Source organism: Nerophis lumbriciformis, linkage group LG18 (genome assembly GCF_033978685.3).
Source record: "Nerophis lumbriciformis linkage group LG18, RoL_Nlum_v2.1, whole genome shotgun sequence".
In the NCBI taxonomy this organism is placed as follows: Eukaryota; Metazoa; Chordata; class Actinopteri; order Syngnathiformes; family Syngnathidae; genus Nerophis; species Nerophis lumbriciformis.
This window is the reverse complement of record NC_084565.2, coordinates 3180001-3207500: the sequence shown is the minus strand read 5'-3', so window position 1 is coordinate 3207500 and position 27500 is coordinate 3180001. Positions and strand designations below refer to the sequence as shown.

The 27500-nt window shown below is 41.6% G+C and overlaps 1 protein-coding gene across 4 annotated transcripts in view; it reads left to right on the top strand.

Moving 5' to 3' along the window:
- Positions 1–27500, top strand: part of hdlbpa (high density lipoprotein binding protein a) — an 87184-nt gene that overhangs the window by 56434 nt on the left and 3250 nt on the right. For all 4 annotated transcript variants that reach the window (XM_061977475.2, XM_061977472.2, XM_061977473.2 and 1 more), the window contains exons 14-27: positions 3585–3698; positions 3774–3860; positions 3919–4050; positions 4119–4337; positions 6735–6956; positions 7018–7236; positions 7300–7438; positions 10768–10907; positions 10989–11093; positions 21389–21523; positions 21604–21747; positions 21818–21997; positions 24146–24262; positions 24336–24473. In XM_061977475.2, the coding sequence (XP_061833459.1) occupies positions 3585–3698; positions 3774–3860; positions 3919–4050; positions 4119–4337; positions 6735–6956; positions 7018–7236; positions 7300–7438; positions 10768–10907; positions 10989–11093; positions 21389–21523; positions 21604–21747; positions 21818–21997; positions 24146–24262; positions 24336–24473 (2091 nt within the window). The remainder of the gene's footprint in view (positions 1–3584; positions 3699–3773; positions 3861–3918; positions 4051–4118; positions 4338–6734; positions 6957–7017; positions 7237–7299; positions 7439–10767; positions 10908–10988; positions 11094–21388; positions 21524–21603; positions 21748–21817; positions 21998–24145; positions 24263–24335; positions 24474–27500) is intronic.

Genomic DNA, 27500 nt, shown 5'->3' with positions numbered 1-27500 from the left:
TTAATGATAATACAAGCATGTTTAACACATAGTTAATATTGTTAATAAATTAAAGGTGTTTAATGATAATACAAGCATGTTTAATACATACAGTTAATATTGTTAACAACTTAAAGGTGTTTAAAGATAATACAGGTATGTTTAACACATATAGTTAATATTGTTAACAAGTTAAAGGTGTTGAATGATAATACAGGTATGTTTAACACATATAGTTAATATTGTTAACAAGTTAAAGGTGTTGAATGATAATACAAGCATGTTTAACACATATAGTTAATATTGTTAACAAGTTAAAGGTGTTTAAAGATAATGCAAGCATGTTTAACACATATAGTTAATATTGTTAACAAGTTAAAGGTGTTTAAAGATAATGCAAGCATGTTTAACACATAGTTAATATTGTTAAAAAATTAAAGGTGTTTAATGATAATGCAAGCATGTTTAACACATATAGTTAATATTGTTAAAAAAATTTAAGGTGTTTAATGATAATTACAAGCATGTTTAATGCATATAGTTAATATTGTTAACAAGTTAATATTGTTAATAAGTTAAAGGTGTTTAAAGATAATACAAGCATGTTTAACACATATAGATTCCTTTCTTTCACGAAGACAAGAATATAAGTTGGTGTATTACCTGATTCTGATGACTTGCATTGATTGGACAGTGGTGCTGATAACGTCCGCATTTTCGAATGGAGGAGAAAAAAAGTCCTCCTTTCTGTCCAATACCACATGAAAGTGGTTGGTTTTTGGCATCTTATTTGTCCAGCTTCCGTACTCCTTTGTATACACTTTACAAGAAATACATTGTCGGCAAACTCCGTAGCTTGCTAGCTTGTGCACGCCAGCTTTCTGAGACTCTTATTTTGTTAGCGCAACTGTGCAGTCCGTCTTTGGAGTTTTGACGACCGGTACGGCGCCAGAGTCTGTTGAAATAAAGTGTTTCTCGCCTTCCAGTCGGTAATTTTAATTTTAATTGTCATCTCAGAAGACCCTCGGGTGCCGTGAATGTCAATCAAGTGACGAAAGTGACGTCATAGTGAAGATTTATGATCGCTCATTTTTAGGACTATTTTTTTAATGCCTAGCTGGTGATCGACTGACACACCCTCCGAGATCGACCGGTAGCTCGCGATCGACGTAATGAGCACCCCTGGTCTAGTCTCTTACGTGACTGAGATAAATAATATTATATGATATTTTACGCTAATGTGTTAATAATTTCACACAAGTCGCTCCTGAGTATATCTTTTCTTTTCTCTTTGTTGTTGTTGTTGTTGTTTTTTTTATCCAATTTGATTTTATTGTTGTGATTTTGTACGGTGTCCTTGAGTGCCCAGAAAGGCGCCTTATAAATAAAATGTATTATTATAAGTCGCACTCCCGGCCAAACTATGGAAAAAACTGCGACTTATAGTCCGAAAAATACGGTATGTCATCAGAGAAATGGACATTGAAACAGTGTAGGTCTGACTTGGTAGGATATGTACAGCGAGCAGTGAACATAGTGGGTTCAGAAAGCATAAGAACGAGTATATACATTTGATTATTTACAATCCGGGGAGGTGGGATGTGGAAGGGGGAGGGTGTTAGTCAAGCTTTGAAGTTGCCTGGAAGTGTTTTTTTTATTGCGGTTTTGAAGGATAGAGATGCCCTTTCTTTTACACCTGTTGGGAGTGCATTCCATATTGATGTGGCATAGAAGGAGAATGAGTTAAGACCTTTGTTAGATCGGAATCTGGTTTTGACGTGGTTAGTGGAGCTCCCCCTGGTGTTGTGGTTATGGCGGTCATTTACGTTAAAGGGGAACATTATCACAATTTCAGAATTGTTGAAACCATTAAAAATCAGTTCCCAGTGGCTTATTATATTTTTCGAAGTTTTTTTCAAAATTTTACCCATCACGCAATATCCCTAAAAAAAAAAAGCTTCAAAGTGCCTGATTTTAACCATCGTTATATACACCCGTCCATTTTCCTGTGACGTCACATAGTGAAGCCAACACAAACAAGCATGGCGGATAGAACAGCAAGCTATAGCGACATTAGCTCGGATTCAGACTCGGATTTCAGCGGCTTAAGCGATTCAACAGATTACGAATGTATTGAAACGGGTGGTTGTAGTGCGGAGGCAGGTAGCGAAAACGAAATTGAAGAAGAAACTGAAGCTATTGAGCCATATCGGTTTGAACCGTATGCAAGCGAAACCGACGAAAACGACACGGGAGAAAGCGAGGACGAATTCGGCGATCGCCTTCTAACCAACGATTGGTATGTGTTTGTTTGGCATTAAAGGAAACTAACAACTATGAACTAGGTTTACAGCATATGAAATACATTTGGCAACAACATGCACTTTGAGAGTGCAGACAGCCCAATTTTCATCAATTAATATATTCTGTAGACATACCCTCATCCGCTCTCTTTTCCTGAAAGCTGATCTGTCCAGTTTTGGAGTTGATGTCAGCAGGCCAGGGAAGCTAGGGTCGATAGGGGGTTTAGCTCGCTCGTCTGCGGGAACAAACTGCCGCCATTGCTTGCCGTGCTACCGAGGTCCTTTGTCCCTGAATTGCTCACACACTCCGGCAGATTCAATGGGGGTCTGACGGCAGATTTCTTTGACTTTATGGTTGGAAATGCTTCTGCTTTGAGTGTCGCAGGATATCCACACATTCTTGCCATCTCTGTCGTAGCATAGCTTTCGTCGGTAAAGTGTGCGGAACAAACGTCCAATTTCTTGCCACTTTGGCATCTTTGGGCCACTGGTGCAACTTGAGTCCGTCCCTGTTCGTGTTGTTACACCCTCCGACAACACACCGACGAGGCATGATGTCTCCAAGGTACGGAAAACAGTCGAAAAAACGGAAAATAACAGAGCTGATTTGACTCGGTGTTTGAGAAAATGGCGAATATTAGAAAGGCGTTTAATTCGCCAAAATTCACCCATTTAGAGTTCGGAAATCGGTTAAAAAAATATACGGTCTTTTTTCTGCAACATCAAAGTATATATTGACGCTTACATAGGAGGCCAAACATGACACAAACCTCCCTAATTGTTATAAATCCCACAGTTTATATTAAACATGCTTCACTGATTCGAGTATTTGGCGAGCGCCGTTTTGTCCTACTAATTTTGGCGGTCCTTGAACTCACCGTAGTTTGTTTACATGTATAACTTTCTAGGACATGTTTTATGCCACTTCTTTGTCTGTCTCATTTTGTCCACCAAACTTTTAACGTTGTGCGTGAATACACAAAGGTGAGTTCTGTTGATGTTATTGACTTGTGTGGAGTGCTAATCAGGCATATTTGGTCACTGCATGACTGCAAGCTAATCGATGCTAACATGCTATTTAGGCTAGCTATATGTACATATTGCATCATAATGCTTCGTTTGTAGCTATATTTGAGCTCATTTAGTTTCCTTTAAGTCCTCTTAGTTCAATTTATATCTCATGACACACTATCTGTATGTAATATGGCTTTAAATTTTTTTGAGGCTCCAGACAGATTTGTTTTTGTATTTTTGGTCCAATATGGCTCTTTCAACATTTTGGGTTGCCGATCCCTGTTTTAGGTCATCATCAACTTCCCCGACCCCGCCCAGAAGAGTGACATCGTTCAGCTGAGGGGCCCGCGAACCGAGGTGGAAAAGTGTTCCAAGTTCATGCAGAAGATGGTGGCTGAGATGGTAAAACAACTTGCAAGATCACAGTTTGGTCCCCATTCTGTGTCGGCGCGCTAACCGCTCGTGTTTCCTCCCAAGATGGAGAACAGCTTCTCCCTCTCCGTCCCCATCTTCAAGCAGTTCCACAGGAACATCATCGGGAAAGGCGGCTCCAACATCAAGAAGGTAGCGTTCTTCAAACGTGCGCCGAAATTGGGCTTTTGATGCACGCTCGCTTTTGCAGATTCGCGAGGAAACCAACACTAAGATCGACCTGCCTGCCGAGAACAGCAACTCTGAGATGATCATCATCACGGGCAAGAAGGCCAACTGTGAGGCTGCGAGAGTGCGAATTCTGGCCATTCAGAAAGAACTGGTGAGATATCCACACACGCCTTGATGGCCTCGCGCTTGCACCGCGCTCACCAGGCCTCTCGCCTTCAGGCAAACATCACAGAGATGGAAGTGTCCATTCCTTCCAAGCTGCACAACTCCTTGATCGGCTCCAAGGGCCGCTTTGTGCGCTCCATCATGGAGGAGTGTGGCGGGGTGCACATCCATTTCCCCAGCGAAGGCTCCGGTATCGACAAGGTCACCATCAGAGGCCCCGTGGAGGAGGTGGAGAAGGCCAAGCAGCAGCTGCTGGCCCTGGCAGAGGAGAAGGTTTGTACGCCCCTTTCAGTCATCTACTGGAAATTCCTCGGTTTAATCGAGTAATCGGATAAAAAAATGTGTTTTTGTTTGGTTAAAGAGCAATTGTAGATGGACGAGAAAGAATAAAACCTGTAATATTGAGCAATGTGGTTCAGACAAAATATGGCAGTGACATGAATATTTAAAGGGGAACATTATCACAATTTCAGAATGGTTAAAACCATTAAAAATCAGTTCCCAGTGGCTTATTTTATTTTTCGAAGTTTTTTTCAAAATTTTACCCATCACGCAATATCCCTAAAAAAAGCTTCAAAGTGCCTGATTTTAACCATCGTTATATACACACGTCCATTTTCCTGTGACGTCACACAGTGATGCCAACACAAACAAACATGGCGGATAGAACAGCAAGCTATAGCGACATTAGCTCGGATTCAGACTCGGATTTCAGCGGCTTAACACTGTCTGATAAGATAATTACTAACAACTATGAACTAGGTTTACAGCATATGAAATACATTTGGCAACAACATGCACTTTGAGAGTGCAGACAACCCATTTCAGGCGAGCTAAGAACATATATTTTTTCCACGATTTCAGCCCTCAGGTTAACCATACCTAAATAGACACAAAATACTGCATTACACAAGACTACCCGAATGTACTCGAATGATTGAAAAAAATTAATGTTTTTAAGCTAAATTATTGGTAAACACAGTTTATGTATAATAATTTACGTAAAACCGCAAGTAATGAATAAAGTTTTCATCAATTAATATATTCTGTAGACATACCCTCATCCGCTCTCTTTTCCTGAAAGCTGATCTATCCAGTTTTGGAGTTGATGTCAGCATCTGCTTTGAGTGTCGCAGGATATCCACACATTCTTGCCATCTCTGTCGTAGCATAGCTTTCGTCGGTAAAGTGCGCGAAACAAACGACTGACCATTTCGTCGGCTTTCCCCACAGCCTCGCATTTTGAACAAATTTCGTCCAATTTCTTGCCACTTTTGCATCTTTGGGCCACTGGTGCAACTTGAATCCGTCCCTGTTCGTGTTGTTACACCCTCCGACAACACACCGACGAAAGTGAGAAAATGGCGGATTGCTTCCCGATGTGACGTCACAAGCAAATAATAGAAAGGCGTTTAATTTGCCAAAATTCACCCATTTAGAGTTCGGAAATCGGTTAAAAAAAAAAGGTCCTTTTTCTGCAACATCAAGGTATATATTGACGCTTACATAGGTCTGGTGATAATGTTCCCCTTTAATAATCCTGACCTAATGAAGAGTGGATTTATCCTACTGTAAAAGTAATACAAATTACTCTTTTCTGTGAAATAAATAAAGGCATGTTTCTGTGATATGCATTTCCCCATATTTCTGCACAATAATTGAAATAAGGTAGAATAATTGAGCAATATAACATTCTCATTGTATTATACGGGAAACTGTATTTAACATTGTTCAAAATAAATAAGCTTTTAGACCGCTTATTTTTCACAGGCAATATATGAGCTCTCCATGTCAACTTTTCATCTAAGATGACCCCAAGAAATCTGATTTCAGATACTTCAATGTTCACATTGTTTATGACTAACTTCTATCTTTCTTTTATTACTGAATACCATACATTTAGTCTTTTCCAAATTTAAAGATAATTTATTTATATCAAACCATTTCCTCTTCAATATTATCGGCTAATATTTTCAGGTCATCTCCTGAACAGTATAAATTTGTATCGTCTGCGAATAATACGTACTGTAAAACCTCACAAATATCATTTATATATGAAATAAAAAGTTTGAGTCTTAAAATCGAACCTTGTGGAATTCCACATTCAATATTCATACATTCTGACCTATGATCATCCATCTCAACATATTGCTGTCCTTGTTGTAAATAGCTGGTTAGCCAGTCCAGTGCAACTACTCTAACTCCATAAGTATATCATTTAGAAGTTAGAATTTGATTATCTGTAGTGTCAAATGCCTTCTTTAAATCAATGAACACTCCTATTGTGTATTTATTTTCATCAATTGCAGTTGTAATCTCTTCAATAATGTTCATGATGGCCAAGCTTATAGACCTATTTGATCAGTAATATGACCAAAACTTACCTGACTGGATGAAGTCCTTGGGCTCAAATACTAGTGTGGCCTCAATAGCCCTGCTGTAGTGTGTAGCATGCTGGGAATGATCTGTGCATGTGATGAGGAATGCACTGTGCAGGGTTGAAATTCAACTGAATTTGCATTAAAGCAGGTTGTTTTAGCTAATCATGTTTATTCCCATTAATTTCCCGTTTAATTCCCATGGAAAGTTTCCAACTTTGAATATTCCCGGAATTTTGCAACCCCAGTTCCGCTGTATTTTTAATTAAAACCCTAAACTGTATTCCCCTAGCAAACGAAGAGCCACTCGGCCGAGCTGCGTGCCAAGCCAGAGTACCACAAGTTCCTCATCGGCAAAGGCGGCGGCAACATCCGCAAGGTGCGTGACAGCACCGGGGCCAGGATCATCTTCCCCACCGCCGACGACAAAGACCAGGAGCTCATCACCGTCATCGGCACGGAGGAGGCCGTGCGTGACGCTCAGAAGGAGCTGGAGGAGCTGATCAAGGGCTTGGTATGACTCTGCACGCGCCACCAGGTCTTGAAGGACGGGTTTTTGATACCTTTGCCCGCAGGACAACGTCATCGAGGACTCGATGAACGTGGACCCTAAGCACCATCGCTACTTTGTGGCTCGCCGAGGCCAAGTCCTGCGGGACCTGGCGGACGAGTACGGAGGTGTGATGGTGAGCTTCCCTCGCACGGGCACTCAGAGCGACAAGGTCACACTCAAAGGAGCCAAAGAGTGCGTGGAGGCGGCCAAGAAGCGCATGCTGGAGATAGTTGAGGACTTGGTGAGTGCCGACCGGAACGTTCTTTTCCCCCTGTGTGCAATGCTCATCTGCTTGTTGTTCCAGGATGCTCAAGTCACCATGGAGTGTACCATTCCTCAGAGGTTCCATCGCTCCATCATGGGGCCCAAGGGCTCCCGAATTCAGCAGATCACCCGAGACCACAATGTACATATTAAGTTCCCAGACCGGGAGGACCCTCAAGGTAAGACTTGGCTTCATCTCACAAGAGCAGAATGTGTTCCATACCAACTCTTAAGATATTGTTAGACAAAGAAATCACTCGCGAACCAGCTTTTTTCTTCTTTCCATTTCCACTTTATCCACCGCCTCAGTGCACTGTCAACACCGTGTATGGTGAGGTTGGTGTTCTGCTGACCTTCGAAGACCTCCTCAATCCCACCAACACGTCTTCCTATGAGGAAGCAGTGCCTGGGGAATCTGTGGTGGGCTCTCCTATTTCTGGGACTGAGGTTGCCGAGGTAGTTAAAAAGCTCCTCAGTGGCAAGGCCCCGGGGGTGGATGAGACCCGCCCGGAGGTCCTTAAATCTCTGGATGCTGTGGGGCTGTCTTGGTTGACAAGACTCTGCAGCGTCGCGTGGACATCGGGGGCGGTGCCTCTGGATTGGCAGACCGGGGTGGTGGTTCCTCTCTTTAAGAAGGGGAACCGGAGGGTGTGTTTTAACTATCGTGGGATCACACTCCTCAGCCTTCCCGGTAAGGTCTATTCAGGTGTACTGGAGAGGAGGCTACGCCGGATAGTCGAACCTTGGAAACAGGAGGAATAGTTTGATTTTGGTCCTGGTCGTGGAACTGTGGACCAGCTCTATACTCTCGGCAGGGTCCTTGAGGGTGCATGGGAGTTTGCCCAACCAGTCTACATGTGCTTTGTGGAATTGGAGAAGGCATTCGACCGTGTCCCTCGGGAAGTCCTGTGGGAGTGTGATCCCACGATAGTTGGAACACAACCTCCGGTTCCCCTTCTTAAAGAGAGGAACCACCACCCCGGTCTGCCAATCCAGAGGCACCGCCCCCGATGTCCACGCGACGTTGCAGAGTCTTGTCAACCAAGACAGCCCCACAGCATCCAGAGCCTTAAGGAACTCCGGGTGGATCTCATCCACCCCAGGGCCTTGCCACTGAGGAGCTTTTTAACTACCTCGGCAACCTCAGCCCCAGAAATAGGAGAGCCCACCACAGATTCCCCAGGCACTGCTTCCTCATAGGAAGACGTGTTGGTGGGATTGAGGAGGTCTTCGAAGTATTCCCTCCACCGATCCACAACATCCGCACCATACACGGTGTTGACAGTGCACTGAGGCGGTGGATAAAGTGGAAATGGAAAGAAGAAAAAAGCTGGTATGAGAGTATTTGGTATCGGACCGTCTGATTGTTCCGGTCCGCTCCCTGTATGATAAGTGTCAGAGCGTGGTCCGCATTGCCGGCAGTAAGTCGGACACGTTTCCAGTGAGGGTTGGACTCCGCCAAGGCTGCCCTTTGTCACCCATTCTGTTCATAACCTTTATGGACAGAATTTCTAGGCGCAGTCAAGGCGTTGAGGGGATCCGGTTTGGTGTCCGCAGGATTAGGTCTCTGCTTTTTGCAGATGATGTGGTCCTGATGGCTTCATCTGGATCAGCTCTCACTGGATCGGTTCGCAGCCGAGTGTGAAGCGACTGGGATGAGAATCAGCACCTCCAAGTCCGAGTCCATGGTTCTCGCCCGGAAAAGGGTGGAGTGCCATCTCCAAGTTGGGGAGGAGACCCTGCCCCAAGTGGAGGAGTTCAAGTACCTCGGAGTCTTGTTCACGACTGAGGGAAGAGTGGATCGTGAGATCGATAGGCGGATCGGTGCGGCGTCTTCAGTAATGCGGACGCTGTATCGATCCGCTGTGGTGAAGAAGGAGCTGAGCCGGAAGGCAAAGCTCTCAATTTACCGGTCGATCTACGTTCCCATCCTCACCTATGGTCATGAGCTTTGGGTTATGACCGAAAGGACAAGATCACGGGTACAAGCGGCCGAAATGAGTTTCCTCCGCTGGGTGGCGGGTCTCTCCCTTAGAGATAGGGTGAGAAGCTCTGCCATCCGGGGGGAGCTCAAATCTGGTCAGGATGCCACCCGAACGCCTCCCTAGGGAGGTGTTTAGGGCACGTCCGACCTGTAGGAGGCCACGGGGAAGACCCAGGACACGTTGGGAAGACTGTCTCCCGGCTGGCCTTGGAACGCCTCGGGATCCCCCGGGAGGAGCTGAACGAAGTGGCTGGGGATAGGAAAGTCTGGGCTTCGCTGCTTAGGCTGCTGCCCCCGCGACGCCACCTCGGATAAGCGGAAGAAAATGGATGGTTGTGTGTTTGAATAAAACCGTAAAAGCTGTTTGTTGGCACATTGACGCATTTATTTTTTCCTATATGTGACCTGCATTCGATTTTTTTTTTAATATCATGTGGTCAGTACTAGGGTTGTCCCGATACCAATATTTTGGTACCGGTATCAAAATGTATTTCGATACTTTTCTGAATAAAGGGGACCACAAAAAATGTCATTTGGCTTTATTTGAACAAAAAATGTCAGTGTACATGAAACATATGCTGCGATGAGGTGGCGACTTGTCCAGGGTGTACCCCGCCTTCCGCCCGATTGTAGCTGAAATAGGCTCCAGCGCCCCCCGCGACCCTGAAGGGAATAAGCGGTAGAAAATGGATGGATGGATGGATGAAACATATGATATTGTAATTTAGTCCTCAAATAAAATAGTGAACATACTAGACAACTTGTCTTTTAGTAGTAAGTAAACAAACAAAGACTCCTGATTAGTCTGCTGACGTATGCAGTAACATTGTGTCATTTATACACCTATTATTTTGTCAACATTATAAAGAACAAACTGTAAAAATTGATTATTAATCGACTACTCGTTTACTGTTAATGTCTGAGCTAGCTTGCTGTTAGCAGTTAGCTATTGTATCCTCCTACGGTGTGTAGTGAAGCATGTTTATCTATTCCTCGTCCTCCAGTGATAATGATACTTGCAAGAATCTTACTTTGTCGCCATGGAGGCGAGGATTAGTGATTTAGAAGTAGTTAGCCGCTAGCTAGCTAGCCATGTCTTAAAGCACCTCTTCCTGAGGGTGTTTCAGTGTTATAACTTCACCTTTATCTTTACTTTTTACACCAAAATGCGTCCATTCTCCCTTTTCTGTCCACACACTGTGTCTGCTTGTAAGTACTCTGTGTGTGTGTGTGCGCTGCCCAACATGCTCATCTGCTCATATAACCAGCAATGTCAAGCCCGGGAACCGCTACCTTTCAGAGTATTGTACTGTTTTTGATTTATCAGTACTGCGATACGATACTAGTACCAGTATACGGTACAACCCACAGAGATGGCCTAAAAAATGCCTTTTTAAAAATCGATTCAGAATCGTAATAATCAAGAATCGTGATTGGATCGACTTTAGCAAGCACTTTTTAGTAACAGACCGTGTTGTGTTGAGGCTTCAGGTCCTTAAAATGTCTCCAAACCTTCCCCTTCAGCCGCAGACGCCATCCAGGAGAACGGCGAGGCCAACGGTCAAGTGAAGGAGGCTGTGGATCCCAACGCGCCTAAAAAGTGTGACCTGATTGTGATTTCTGGCCGCCAGGAGCGCTGCGAGGCCGCTGTAGAAGCGCTGAAGGTTGGAATCCGAAGTGTGGTGTTTTATTTTGGCGGGGACGTCCCCCCTAAATTGTCATGTGTCTACCTACACTCTTCTCAGGCTTTGGTTCCCGTCACTATTGAGGTGTCAGTGCCTTTTGAGCTTCATCGCTACATCATCGGACAAAAAGGAAGTGGAATTCGCAAGATGATGGATGAATTCGAGGTATGTTGCTTTTGAGGCTGGACGGTTATTTGAACTTTGATCCCGATTTCAGCTTCGCACCATAATAAAAATACAAAAGCCAAAAGCAGTGAAGTTGTCACGTTGTGTAAATGGTAAATAAAAAGAGAATACAACAAATCCTTTTCAACTTATATTCAATTGAATAGATATTTCATGTTCACACTGAGAAACTTTATTATTTTTTGCAAATATTAGCTCATTTGGAATTTAATGCCTGCAACATGTTTCAAAAAAGCTGGCACAAGTGACAAAAAAGACTGAGAAAGTTGAGGAATGCTCATCCAACACTTTATTTGGAACATTCCACAGGTGAACGGGCTAATTGGTAACAGGTGGGTGCCATGATTGGGTATAAAAGCAGCTTGCATGAAATGTTCAGTCGTTCACAAACAAGGACGGGGCGAGGGTCACCACTTTGTCAACAAATGCCTGAGCAAATTGTTTAAGAACAACATTTCTCAACCAGCTATTGCAAGGAATTTAGGGATTTCACCATCTACGCTCCGTAATATCAAAAGATTCAGAGAATCTGGAGAAATCACTGCACGTAAGCCATGATATTACGCACCTTGGATCCCTCAGGCGGTCCTGAATCCAAAAGGCACATCAGTGTGTAAAGGATATCACCACATGGGCTCAGGAACACTTCAGAAAACCACTGTCAGTAACTACATCTGTAAGTGCAAGTTAAAACTCTACTTTGCAAAGCGAAAGCCATTTATCAACAACACCTTCGCAGGGCCCGAGCTCATCTAAGATGGACTGATGCAAAGTGGAAATGTGTTCCGTGGTCTGACGAGTCCACATTTCAAACAGTTTTTGGAAACCTGTGGACGTTGTAGCAAGCAATGTCTTTTTAATGGACGCCCCTGCTTATTTCAGCAAGCCAATGCCAAGCCACGTGTTACAGCAGCGTGGCTTCATAGAAAAAGAGTGCGGGTACTAGACTGGCCTGCCTGTAGTCCAGACATTGAAAATGTGTGAAGGCTAAAACATGAGAAGGGAGACTGTTGAACAACTTAAGCTGTACATCAAGCAAGAATGGGAAAGAATTCCACTTCAAAAATGTGTCTCCTCAGTTCCCAAACCTTTACTGAGTGTTGTTAAAAGGAAAGGCCATGTAACACATTAAATTCTAAGTTCATGATTATTTGCAAAAAATAATAAAGTTTCTCAGTGTGAACATGAAATATCTATTCAATTGAATATAAGTTGAAAAGGATTTGTTGTGTTCTCTTTTTATTTACCATTTACACAACGTGACAACTTCACTGCTTTTGGCTTTTGTACTATAATCAACAAAAACAAAACTATTACTGGACCGAGCAAAATGCATTCCAATTCCTTAACTAGAGAAAGGTGACACAAATGAGTGAGTGAATAAAAGACCACCCATGTCTACTAGAAGTTTGGGATCCCACCATGGTTGCTACTTTTTGACACAGCGCTGTCATGATAAAAAATATCGATGTAATCACAGTAGTATCGACTAGATACGCTCTTGTACTTGGTATCATCAGGTGTAGATCCACCCATGGCATTTGTTTACATTCAGGAACGGTAAACTATTGTATCCTCCTAAGGTGTGTAGTGAAGCATGTTTAGCTATTCCTCGTCCTGCAGTGATAATGCTACTTGTTAGAAACTTACTTTATATGTCACCATGGAGGCCAGGATTAGTGATTTAGAAGTAGCTAAAACACTGCGGATGGATGTTAGCCAGTTATACTCCAGTTTCTTCAAAATAGCCACCCTTTGCTCTGATTACAGCTTTGCACACTCTTGGCGTTCTCTCCATGAGCTTCAAGAGGTAGTCACCTGAAAAAGTTCTCACTTCACAGGTGTGCTTGAAGCTCATGGAGAGAATGCCAAGAGTGCGCAAAGCAGTAATCAGAGCAAATGGTGGCTATTTTGAAGAAACTAGAATATAAAACGTGTTTTTAGTTCTTGTTTCAGTGTTATAACTTCACCTAAATCTTTACTTTTTACACCAAAATGCGTCCTTTCTCCCTTTTCTGTCTACCATTGTATGTTATACTCTTCTGACACCACCAGATGGCAGTATAAGTGTCCACATTACACCCGAATTCAGTAGTGTACACAATTTTTAAATTGTCTTTAAGGTGTGTTTGTTGACTTTGACCTCTTAAGGCCCAAGCTGTTTGTTTACATGCTGTTTTTTTTTCTTCTCTTTGCTATTCGGGCTTATTGGACCCTAATTAGAATAAAAAACTAAGAATCATCTTTTTATATGATGTACTTAGTCCATACGTACACAAATGTGTACTTCATGTAAGGGACGGCGTGGCGCAGTGGAAGAGTGGCCGTGCGCGACCCGAGGGTCCCTGGTTCAATCCCCACCTAGTACCAACCTCGTCATGTCCGTTGTGTCCTGAGCAAGACACTTCACCCTTGCTCCTGATGGGTGCTGGTTAGCGCCTTGCATGGCAGCTCCCTCCATCAATGTGTGAATGTGTGTGTGAATGGGTAAATGTGGAAGTAGTGTCAAAGCGCTTTGAGTACCTTGAAGGTAGAAAAGCGCTATACAAGTACAACCCACAACCCATAGTGACATGCTAATTCTTATTTTTACATTTTATTTTTTTTTCAAATTCCATCGTATGTTATACTCTTCTGACACCACCAGATGGCAGTATAAGTGTCCACATAAGTGGCCATAAGACCCCAATTCAGCAGTGTACACAATTTTGGAAATAAGAGCTAAAAGGTGCTGTCCACGCATGCAAGGCCTTTTTAAGCCTCGGTGATTACGGCTGGAAACTGTATCGTGATTTCAATGTTTTATATCAGTCCATATCCATAATTATTGATATTTTCATGCTCGAAAGTAATATATAGTACAGGCCAAAAGTTTGGACACATCTCATTTCAATGCGTTTTTTTTAATTTGCATGACTATTTACATTGTAGATTGTCACATCAAAACTATGTGGAGTTAACAAAAAAAAGGTGAATTAACTGAAAACATGTTTATACTCTAGTTTCTTCAAAATAGCCACCCTTTGCCTTTTTTGTTAACCCCACATAGTTTTGATGTGACAATGTGGAGTTAACAAAAAAAGGTGAAATAACTGAAAACATGTTTTATATTCTAGTTTCTTCAAAATAGCTACACTTTGCTCTGATTACGGCGTTGCACACCCTTGGCGTTCTCTCCATGAGCTTCAAGAGGTAGTCACCTGAAAAAGTTCTCACTTCACAGGTGTGCTTGAAGCTCATGGAGAGAATGCCAAGAGTGCGCAAAGCAGTAATCAGAGCAAAGGGTGGCTATTTTGAAGAAACTAGAATATAAAACGTGTTATCAGTTATTTCACCTTTTTTTTGTTAACTCCACATTGTCACATCAAAACTATGTGGAGTTAACAAAAAAAAGGTGAAATAACTGAAAACATGTTTTATACTCCAGTTTCTTCAAAATAGCCACCCTTTGCTTTTTTCGTTAACCCCACATAGTTTTGATATGACAATGTGGAGTTAACAAAAAAAGGTGAAATAACTGAAAACATGTTTTATATTCTAGTTTCTTCAAAATAGCCACCCTTTGCTCTGATTACGGCTTTGCACACTCTTGGCGTTCTCTCCATGAGCTTCAAGAGGTAGTAGTCAGCTGAAAAAGTTCTCACTTCACAGGTGTGCTTGAAGCTCATGGAGAGAATGCCAAGAGTGCGCAAAGCAGTAATCAGAGCAAAGGGTGGCTTTTTTGAAGAAACTAGAATATAAAACGTGTTATCAGTTATTTCACCTTTTTTTGTTAACTCCACATTGTCACATCAAAACTATGTGGAGTTAACCAAAAAAAAGGTGAAATAACTGAAAACATGTTTTATACTCCAGTTTCTTCAAAATAGCCACCCTTTGCTTTTTTTGTTAACCCCACATAGTTTTGATGTGACAATGTGGAGTTAACAAAAAAAGGTGAAATAACTGAAAACATGTTTTTATATTCTAGTTTCTTCAAAATAGCCACCCTATTACGGCTTTGCACACTCTTGGCGTTCTCTCCATGAGCTTCAAGAGGTAGTCACCTGAAAAAGTTCTGACTTCACAGGTGTGCTTGAAGCTCATGGAGAGAATGCCAAGAGGTGCGCAAAGCAGTAATAACAGCAAAGGGTAGCTATTTTGAAGAAACTAGAATATAAAACGTGTTATCAGTTATTTCACCTTTTTTTGTTAACTCCACATTGTCACATCAAAACAATGTGGAGTTAACCAAAAAAAAGGTGAAATAACTGAAAACATGTTTTATACTCCAGTTTCTTCAAAATAGCCACCCTTTGCTTTTTTTGTTAACCCCACATAGTTTTGATGTGACAATGTGGAGTTAACAAAAAAAGGTGAAATAACTGAAAACATGTTTTTATATTCTAGTTTCTTCAAAATAGCCACCCTATTACGGCTTTGCACACTCTTGGCGTTCTCTCCATGAGCTTCAAGAGGTAGTCACCTGAAAAAGTTCTCACTTCACAGGTGTGCTTGAAGCTCATGGAGAGAATGCCAAGAGGTGCGCAAAGCAGTAATAACAGCAAAGGGTAGCTATTTTGAAGAAACTAGAATATAAAACGTGTTATCAGTTATTTCACCTTTTTTTGTTAACTCCACATTGTCACATCAAAACAATGTGGAGTTAACCAAAAAAAAGGTGAAATAACTGAAAACATGTTTTATACTCCAGTTTCTTCAAAATAGCCACCCTTTTCTTTTTTTGTTAACCCCACATAGTTTTGATGTGACAATGTGGAGTTAACAAAAAAAGGTGAAATAACTGAAAACATGTTTTTATATTCTAGTTTCTTCAAAATAGCCACCCTATTACGGCTTTGCACACTCTTGGCGTTCTCTCCATGAGCTTCAAGAGGTAGTCACCTGAAAAAGTTCTGACTTCACAGGTGTGATTGAAGCTCATGGAGAGAATGCCAAGAGGTGCGCAAAGCAGTAATAACAGCAAAGGGTAGCTATTTTGAAGAAACTAGAATATAAAACGTGTTATCAGTTATTTCACCTTTTTTTGTTAACTCCACATTGTCACATCAAAACAATGTGGAGTTAACAAAAAAAAGGTGAATTAACTGAAAACATGTTTATACTCTAGTTTCTTCAAAATAGCCACCCTTTGCCTTTTTTGTTAACCCCACATAGTTTTGATGTGACAATGTGGAGTTAACAAAAAAAGGTGAAATAACTGAAAACATGTTTTATATTCTAGTTTCTTCAAAATAGCTACACTTTGCTCTGATTACGGCGTTGCACACCCTTGGCGTTCTCTCCATGAACTTCAAGAGGTAGTCACCTGCAAAAGTTCTCACTTCACAGGTGTGCTTGAAGCTCATGGAGAGAATGCCAAGAGTGCGCAAAGCAGTAATCAGAGCAAAGGGTGGCTATTTTGAAGAAACTAGAATATAAAACGTGTTATCAGTTATTTCACCTTTTTTTGTTAACTCCACATTGTCACATCAAAACTATGTGGAGTTAACCAAAAAAAAGGTGAAATAACTGAAAACATGTTTTATACTCCAGTTTCTTCAAAATAGCCACCCTTTCCTTTTTTTGTTAACCCCACATAGTTTTGATGTGACAATGTGGAGTTAACAAAAAAAAGGTGAAATAACTGAAAACATGTTTTTATATTCTAGTTTCTTCAAAATAGCCACCCTATTACGGCTTTGCACACTCTTGGCGTTCTCTCCATGAGCTTCAAGAGGTAGTCAGCTGAAAAAGTTCTCACTTCACAGGTGTGCTTGAAGCTCATGGAGAGAATGCCAAGAGTGCGCAAAGCAGTAATCAGAGCAAAGGGTGGCTATTTTGAAGAAACTAGAATATAAAACGTGTTATCAGTTATTTCACCTTTTTTTGTTAACTCCACATTGTCACATCAAAACTATGTGGAGTTAACCAAAAAAAAGGTGAAATAACTGAAAACATGTTTTATACTCCATCCATCCATCTTCTTCCGCTTATCCGAGGTCGGGTCGCGGGGGCAGCAGCCTAAGCAGGGAAGCCCAGACTTCCCTCTCCCCAGCCACGTCGTCCAGCTCCTCCCGGGGGATCCCAAGGCGTTCCCAGGCCAGCCGGGAGACATAGTCTTCCCAACGTGTCCTGGGTCTTCCCCGTGGCCTCCTACCGGTTGGACGTGCCCTAAACACCTCCCGAGGGAGGCGTTCGGGTGGCATCCTGACCAGATGCCCGAACCACCTCATCTGGCTCCTCTCGATGTGGAGGAGCAGTGGCTTTACTTTGAGCTCCCCCCGGATGGCAGAGCTTCTCACCCGATCTCTAAGGGAGATATTTATACTCTAGTTCCTTCAAAATAGCCACCCTTTGCTTTTTTTGTTAACCCCACATAGTTTTGATGTGACAATGTGGAGTTAACAAAAAAAGGTGAAATAACTGAAAACATGTTTTATATTCTAGTTTCTTCAAAATATTCACCCTTTGCTTTTTTTGTTAACCCCACATACGGTAGTTTTGATGTGACAATGTGGAGTTAACAAAAAAAGGTGAAATAACTGAAAACATGTTTTATATTGTAGTTTCTTCAAAATAGCCACCCTTTGCTCTGATTACGGCTTTGCACACTCTTGGCGTTCTCTCCATGAGCTTCAAGAGGTAGTCACCTGAAAAAGTTCTCACTTCACAGGTGTGCTTGAAGCTCATGGAGAGAATGCCAAGAGTGCGCAAAGCAGTAATCAGAGCAAATGGTGGCTATTTTGAAGAAACTAGAATATAAAACGTGTTTTTAGTTCTTGTTTCAGTGTTATAACTTCACCTAAATCTTTACTTTTTACACCAAAATGCGTCCATTCTCACTTTTCTGTCTCCACACTGTCTGCTTGTAAGTACCGTATTTTCCGCACTATAGGGCGCACCTAAAAACCTCCAATTTCCTCAAAAGCTGACAGTGCGTCTTATAATCCAGTGCGCCTTATATATGGACAAATATTTTTTTATTTTATTTTTTTGATCACCCAATTTGCATTTATTGAAAAATCATCCTAAAACGTTTACAAATAAAAATGGAGGCAGATAAACATATTTAAACACACGAATAAAAATAATATGACTCCTTTTGAAGCCAGAACAATGATGCAGCGGCTTAGCCAATGACTTAGGCTGGGGGGTGGGAGAGCAGCAAGTAGAAGTGTCAGTACAATCATTATTTGTTTTGTTGACATTCCCTTTAGCGCAGCTCCATCTAATGGATGCATAACGTAACCCCAGCCTCTACTGTAGCGTCTATTCTATGCGCCTTATAATGCGGTGCGCCTTATACACGAACAACGTTTTAAAATAGGCCATTCGTTGAAGGTGCGCCTTATAGTGTGGAAATTCGGTACTCTGAACATGCTCCTCTGCTCGTAAAAAACTGCAATTGACCGGTACTTTTTAGAGGCGATATTGTACGGAATATGATTCATACTACAAACCCTGTTTCCATATGAGTTGGGAAATTGTTAGATGTAAATATACATGGAATAAAATGATTTGCAAATCCTTTTCAACCCATATTCAGTTGAATATGCTACAAAGACAACATATTTGATGTTCAAACTTATACATTTTATTTATTTTTTGCAAATAATAATTAACTTTCCTGGCTGCAACACGTGCCAAAAGTAGTTGGGAAAGGGCATGTTCACCACTGTGTTACATGGCCTTTCCTTTTAACAACACTCAGTAAAGGTTTGGGAACTGAGGAGACACATTTTTGAAGCTTCTCAGGTGGAATTATTTCCCATTCTTGCTTGATGTACAGTTTAAGTTGTTCAACAGTCCGGGGGTCTCCCTTGTGCTATTTTAGGCTTCATAATGCGCCACACATTTTCAATGTCTGGACTACAGGCAGGCCAGTCTAGTACCCACACTCTTTTACTATGAAGCCACGTTGATGTAACACGTGGCTTGGCATTGTCTTGCTGAAATAAGCAGGGGCGTCCATGGTAACGTTGCTTGGATGGCAACATATGTTGCTCCAAACCTGTATGTACCTTTCAGCATTAATGGTGCCTTCACAGATGTGTAAGTTACCCATGTCTTGGGCACTAATACACCCCCATACATCACACATGCTGCCTTTTACACTTTGCGCCTAGAACAATCCGGGTGGTTCTTTTCCTCTTTGGTCCAAAGGACACGACGTCCACAGTTTCCAAAAACAATTTGAAATGTGGACTCGTCAGACCACAGAACACTTTTCCACTTTGTATCAGTCCATCCTAGATGAGCTCAGGCCCAGCGAAGCCGACAGCGTTTCTGGGTGTTGTTGATAAACGGTTTTCGCCTTGCATAGGAGAGTTTTAACTTGCACTTACAGATGTAGCGACCAACTGTAGTTACTGACAGTGGGTTTCTGAAGTGTTCCTGAGCCCATGTGGTGATATCCTTTACACACTGATGTCGCTTGTTGATGCAGTACAGCCTGAGGGATCCAAGGTCACAGGCTTAGCTGCTTACGTGCAGTGATTCTCTGAACCCTTTGATGATATTACGGAGCATAGATGGTGAAATCCCTAAATTCCTTGCAATAGCTGGTTGAGAAAGGTTTTTCTTAAACTGTTCAAAAATTTGCTCACGCATTTGTTGACAAAGTGGTGACCCTCGCCCCATCCTTGTTTGTGAATGACTGAGCATTTCATGGAATCTACTTTTATACCCAATCATGGCACCCACCTGTTCCCAATTAGCCTGTTCACCTGTGGGATGTTCCAAATAAGTGTTTGATGAGCATTCCTCAACTTTATCAGTATTTATTGCCGCCTTTCCCAACTTCTTTGTCACGTGTTGCTGCCATCAAATTCTAAAGTTAATGATTATTTGCAAAAAAAAAAAATGTATATCAGTTTGAACATCAAATATGTTGTCTTTGTAGCATATTCAATTGAATATGGGTTGAAAATGATTTGCAAATCATTGTATTCCGTTTATATTTGCATCTAACACAATTTCCCAACTCATATGGAAACGGGGTTTGTAATATCGGAAATGATCGATATCTGTTCCAAAAAGTAAAATGTATGACTTTTTAAAACGCAGCTGTGTACACGGACGTAGGGAGAAGTACAGAGCGCCAATAAACCTTAAAGGCACTGCCTTTGCGTGCCGGCCCACTCACATAATATCTACAGCTTTTCACACACACAAGTGAATGCAAATCATACTTGGTCAACAGCCATACAGGTCACACTGAGGGTGGCCGTATAAACAACTAACACTGTTACAAATATGTGAACCCACACCAAACAAGAATGACAAACACATTTCGGGAGAACATCCGCACCGTAACACAACATAAACACAACAGAACAAATACCCAGAACCCCTTGCAGCACTAACTCTTCTGGGACGCTACAATATACACCCCCCGATACCCCCGCCCACCTCAACCTCCTCATGCTCTCTCAGGGAGAGCATGTCCCAAATTCCAAGCTGCTGTTTTGAGGCATGTTAAAAAAAAAAAAAAGCACTTTCAATAATAAATATAGCAGTGCCATGTTGGCATTTTTTTTCCATAACTTGAGTTGATTTATTTTGGAAAACCTTGTTGCATTGTTTCAATCAATCAATCAATCTTTATTTATATAGCCCTAAATCACAAGTGTCTCAAAGGGCTGCACAAGCCACAACGACATCCTCGGTACAAAGCCCACATACGGGCAAGGAAAAACTCACCCCAGTGGGACGTCGATGTGAATGACTATGAGAAACCTTGGAGAGGACCGCATATGTGGGTAACCCCCCCCCTCTAGGGGAGACCGAAAGCAATGGATGTCGAGTGGGTCTGACATAATATTGTGAGAGTCCAGTCCATAGTGGATCCAACATAATAGTAAGAGTCCAGTCCATAGTGGGGCCAGCAGGACACCATCCCGAGCGGAGACGGGTCAGCAGCGTAGAGATGTTCCCAGCCGATGCACAGGCGAGCGGTCCACCCCGGGTCCCGACTCTGGACAGCCAGCACTTCATCCATGGACACCGGACACCGGATGCCCCGCATCCAGCGGGGCACCACAACAAAATGAGGCATAATAATGTGTTCATTCCACCACTGTATATATTGGTATCGCTTGATATCGGAATCGGTAATTAAGAGTTGGACAATATTGGGATATCGGCAAAAAAGCCATTATCGGACATCTCTAGTACAAACCTAATACACACGTACACCTTGGCCCCCCAGGCACATTTTTTCTCTCTCAATGTGGCCCCCCCCAAGTCCAAATATTTGCCCAGCTCTGCTCTAAGGTGAGCTTTTCCCCCAGGTAAATATTCAAGTGCCTGCTCCTGAGCAGCAGTCTGATAAAATCGCCGTCACCGGCCTGGCCAACCACCTGGACCGTGCCAGAGAAGGACTGCTGGAGCGCGTCAAAGAGCTGCAGGTGGAGCAGGAGGAAAGGGTGGGTATCTCCTGCACCTTGCAAGGCTCCTTGTTGGTGATGTCACAGCTGTGAGAAACATCCATAACTCCCTTCTGCAGGCACTCAAGAGCTTTAAACTGACCATCACTGTGGACCCCAAATATCACCCCAAAATCATCGGCCGCAAAGGTGCCATCATCACAAACATCCGCACCGAGCACGATGTGAACATCCTGTTGCCGGAGAAGAACGACGACAACCAGGTATTCACGTCATGATCTCCGAAGGAACGTTCGTTGGCGTTGACGGTTTTTTTCTCCACCCTGGCCACAGGGTCAGATTACCATTACAGGGTATGAGCACAAAGCCATAGCTGCTCGTGACGCCATCCAGGCCATCGTGGACGAGCTGGAGGAGATGATCTCCGAGGACATCACTCTGAACAGCAGAGTCCACGCCCGTATCATCGGCGCCAAGGGCAAGGGCATCCGCAGGATCATGGATGACTTTAAGGTGTGTTTGTTGACTTTGACCTCTTAAGGCCCAAGCTGTTTTTTTTTTTATTTCTCTTTGCTATTTGGGCTTATTGGACCCTAATCAGAATAAAAAACTAAGAATCATCTTTTTATATGATGTACTTAGTCCATACGTACACAAACGTGTACTTCATGTTTAGTGACATGCTAATTCTTATTTTTACACTTTTCCCCCCCCCAAATTCCATTGTAAGTTAAACTCTTCTGACACCACCAGATGGCAGTATAAGTGTCCACATAAGTGGCCATAAGACCCCAATTCAGTAGTGTACACAATTTTGGAAATAAGAGTTAAAAGGTGCTGTCCACGCATGTAAGGCCTTTTTAAGCCTCGATGATTACAGCTGGAAACTGTATCGTGATTTCAATGTTTTATATCGGTCCATATCCATAATTATTGATATTTTCATGCTCGAAAGTAATATATAGTACAGGCCAAAAGTTTGGACACATCTCATTTCAATGCGTTTTCTTTATTTGCATGACTATTTACATTGTAGATTGTCACATCAAAACTATGTGGAGTTAACAAAAAAAGGTGAAATAACTAAAAAACATGTTTTATATTCTAGTTTCTTCAAAATAGCCACCCTTTACTCTGATTACTGCTTTGCACACTCTTGGCGTTCTCTCCATGAACTTCACTAGGTAGTCACCTGAAAAAGTTCTCACTCCACAGGTGTGCTTGAAGCTCATGGAGAGAATGCCAAGAGTGCGCAAAGCAGTAATCACAGCGAAGGGTGGCTATTTTGAAGAAACTCGAATGTAAAACGTGTTTTCAGTTATTTCACCTTTTTTTGTTAACTCCACATTGTCACATCAAAACTATGTGGAGTTAACAAAAAAAAGGTGAAATAACTGAAAACATGTTTTATACTCTAGTTTCTTCAAAATAGCCACCCTTTGCTTTTTTTGTTAACCTCACATAGTTTTGATGTGACAATGTAAAGTTAACAAAAAAAGGTGAAATAACTGAAAACATGTTTTATATTCTAGTTTCTTCAAAATAGCCACCCTTTGCTCTGATTACTGCTTTGCACACTCTTGGCATTCTCTCCATGAGCTTCAAGAGGTAGTCACCTGAAAAAGTTCTCACTCCACAGGTGTGCTTGAAGCTCATGGAGAGAATGCCAAGAGTGCGCAAAGCAGTAATCAGAGCAAAAGGTGGCTATTTTGAAGAACCCAGAATATAAAACGTGTTTTCAGTTATTTCACCTTTTTTTGTTAACTCCACATAGTCTTGATGTGACAATGTGGAGTTAACAATAAAGGTGAAATAACTGAAAACATGTTTTGTATTCTAGTTTCTTCAAAATAGCCACCCTGTGCTCTGATTACTGCTTTGCAAAATCTTGGCGTTCTCTCCATAAGCTTCAAGAGGTAGTCAACTGAAAAAGTTCTCACTCCACAGGGGTGCTTGAAGCTCGTGGAGAGAATGCCAAGAGTGCGCAAAGCAGTAATCAGAGCAAAGGGTGGCTATTTTGAAGATACTAGAATGTAAAACGTGTTTTCAGTTATTTTACCTTTTTTTGTTAACTCCACATTGTCACATCAAGACTATGTGGAGTTAACAAAAAAAAGGTGAAATAACTAAAAAGGTTATTTCACCCTGCTTATTTCAGCAAGACAATGCCAAGCCAGGTGTTACAACAGCGTGGCTTCCTAGTAAAAAGAGTGCGGGTACTAGACTGGCCTGCCTGTAGTCCAGACATTGAAAATATGTGGTGCAATATGAAGGCTAAAATAGCAGAAGAGAGACTGGACCAAAGAGAAAAAGAACCATCCGGACTGTTCTAGCCAGCATGTGTGATGGTATGGGGGTGTATTAGTGCTGAAGGCATGGGTAACTTACACATCTGTGAAGGCACCGGTAACTTACACATCTGTGAAGGCGCCATTAATGCTGAAAGGTACATACAGCTTTTGGAGCAACATATGTTGCCATCCAAGCAACGTTATCATGGACGCCCCTGCTTATTTCAGCAAGACGATGCCATTGAAAATGCCAAGCCACGTGTTACAACAGCATGGCTTCGTAGTAAGAGTGCGGGTACTAGACTGGCCTGTTCATCCCTCTTCCTGCTCGCTCAGTTTTTCAGTCAGGCCACGTCCGTCTTGTCTGCAGGTGGATCTCAGGTTTCCTCAGACTGGAGCTGCGGACCCCGACCTGGTGACGGTGACCGGGCGTCCCGAGCGAGTGGACGAAGCCATCGACCACCTCCTCAACCTGGAGGAAGAATACGTGAGCGAGCGCGGCGAGAGAAGGTGAGGCAAAAAAAGGGGCACCGTGACGCTAACGCTGCCGCTCTTGTCAGATGGCGGACATCGTGGAGAACGAGGGCAAAGCCTACATGAGGTCATCCGGGGGCGGAGCTTCGTCCATGGATGAACATCGCGGACCGTCCAAGGGCTTTGTGGTGAGGGAGGCGCCCTGGACCACGGGCACCGAGAAGGTGAGATGACAACTTTTCCACGTCTGATACCACTATGTGATCCTTGAGTATCTGTCTATACCGCTATGATATCAGCAGGAATATCGTACACACTTTTATTGTATAGCGCTTTGAAACCTTCATAGCTGGATTTTCACTACTTTGGTGTGTTTTTTGATGATAAAATTAATTTTCTTATTGCAACATTTCAAAATGAGCTCATTACAAGTGCTGGACAGTTTTTATTATCACATCCAAGTCTCAGTTACAGTCGCAAGTCCAAGACCTGGTGTCTAGATGGCAAACACACCATAAACTAGTCTTTTGTCGTGCCCTGTAAAGTGTTAAAACTGTAAAAACACACCATAAACTAGTCTTTTGTCGTGCCCTGTAAAGTGTTAAAACTGTAAAAACACACCATAAACTAGTCTTTTGTCGTGCCCTGTAAAGTGTTAAAACTGTAAAAACACACCATAAACTAGTCTTTTGTCGTGCCCTGTATAGTGTTAATACTGTAAAAACACACCATAAACTAGTCTTTTGTCATGCCCTGTAAAATGTTAATACTGTAAAAACACACCATAAACTAGTCTTTTGTTGTGCCCTATAAAGTGTTAATACTGTAAAAACACACCATAAACTAGTCTTTTATCGTTTCCTATGAAGTGTTAATACTGTAAAAACACACCATGAACTAGTCTTTTGTCGTGCCCTGTAAAGTGTTAATACTGTAAAAACGCACCATAAAGTAGTCTTTTGTCGTGCCCTGTAAAGTGTTAATACTGTAAAAACACACCATAAAGTAGTCTTTTGTCGTGCCCTGTAAAGTGTTAATACTGTAAAAACACACCATAAACTAAAGTGTTTATACTGTAGAAACACACCATAAACTAGTCTTTTGTCGTTTCCTATAAAGTGTTAATACTGTAAAAACACACCATAAAGTAGTCTTTTGTCGTGCCCTGTATAGTGTTAATACTGTAAAAACACACCATAAACTAGTCTTTTGTCATGCCCTGTAAAATGTTAATACTGTAAAAACACACCATAAAGTAGTCTTTGACGTTTCCTATAAAGTGTTAATACTGTAAAAAGCCACAATAAACTAGTCTTTTGTCGTGCCCTGTAAAGTGTTAATACTGCAAAAACACACCATAAACTAGTCTTTTGTCGTGCCCTGTAAAGTGTTAATACTGTAAAAACACACCATAAAGTAATCTTTTGTCTTTTCCTATAAAGTGTTAATACTGTAAAAACACACCATAAAGTAGTCTTTTGTTGTGCCCTATAAAGTGTTAATACTGTAAAAACACACCATAAACTAGTCTTTTGTCGTGCCCTGTAAAGTGTTAATACTGTAAAAACACACCATAAAGTAATCTTTTGTCGTTTCCTATAAAGTGTTAATACTGTAAAAACACACCATAAAGTAGTCTTTTGTTGTGCCCTGTAAAGTGTTAATACTGTAAAAACACACCATAAACTAGTCTTTTGTCGTGCCCTGTAAAGTGTTAATACTGTAAAAACACACCATAAAGTAATCTTTTGTCGTTTCCTATAAAGTGTTAATACTGTAAAAACACACCTTAAAGTAATCTTTTGTCTTTTCCTATAAAGTGTTAATACTGTAAAAACCCACCATAAACTAGTCTTTTGTCATGCCCTGTAAAGTGTTAATACTGCAAAAACACACCATAAACTAGTCTTTTGTCGTGCCCTGTAAAGTGTTAATACTGTAAAAACACACCATAAAGTAATCTTTTGTCTTTTCCTATAAAGTGTTAATACTGTAAAAACACACCATAAAGTAGTCTTTTGTTGTGCCCTATAAAGTGTTAATACTGTAAAAACACACCATAAACTAGTCTTTTGTCGTGCCCTGTAAAGTGTTAATACTGTAAAAACACACCATAAACTAGTCTTTTGTTGTGCCCTATAAAGTGTTAATACTGTAAAAACACACCATAAACTAGTCTTTTGTCGTGCCCTGTAAAGTGTTAATACTGTAAAAACACACCATAAAGTAATCTTTTGTCGTTTCCTATAAAGTGTTAATACTGTAAAAACACACCATAAACTAGTCTTTTGTCGTGCCCTGTAAAGTGTTAATACTGTAAAAACACACCATAAAGTAATCTTTTGTCGTTTCCTATAAAGTGTTAATACTGTAAAAACACACCATAAACTAGTCTTTTGTCGTGCCCTGTAAAGTGTTAATACTGTAAAAACACACCATAAAGTAATCTTTTGTCGTTTCCTATAAAGTGTTAATACTGTAAAAACACACCATAAACTAGTCTTTTGTCGTGCCCTGTAAAGTGTTAATACTGTAAAAACACACCATAAAGTAATCTTTTGTCGTTTCCTATAAAGTGTTAATACTGTAAAAACACACCTTAAAGTAATCTTTTGTCGTGCCCTATAAAGTGTTACTACTGTAAGTATTGTACTTTTTACACAATGACTGTTTGGAATGTACATCTCACTTATAGTTTTCATTGACAAATATGGAGGTGTTGAAATCGCCATGTAAAATTGCTAATCAGTAGCAAAGCCAATGTGTATTAGCATCAAGCTAGCACTTTTTTGGGGGGGATAGAGCCTTACTCTACTTAGGTTGGAGCGTCATTTGCAACATTACCTAGAAGATAGTATGGCTGAGTCTGCTCTCAGTGCTCCTGGAGTTGATAGCCCAGCGTGGAAATAAAGTACCCGGTCCGGTACCCATTGCCATATAGGAGGTATGGAAAAATCTATTTATTATTAACTGTCTGGAATGGACTTATACCGACTAAGTTGGAGTGGTAATTGTTTTTCAATGACACCTAGTGGTCACAGTGTCTCATGACGCAGTAAGTCGAATGATGCGAACACGTGTGTTACTGGATACTTTCTGATACCTGCCTTGGAGACTTTGTATGTGTAAATAATATGCAACTATGACTATTTGAGACTTGCTTGTATTGACAAATGTGCTGTTTTACACCGCAATGTTTAATTACGTTGAATGATGCGGACACATTTGTTACTAGATACTTTCTAATACTG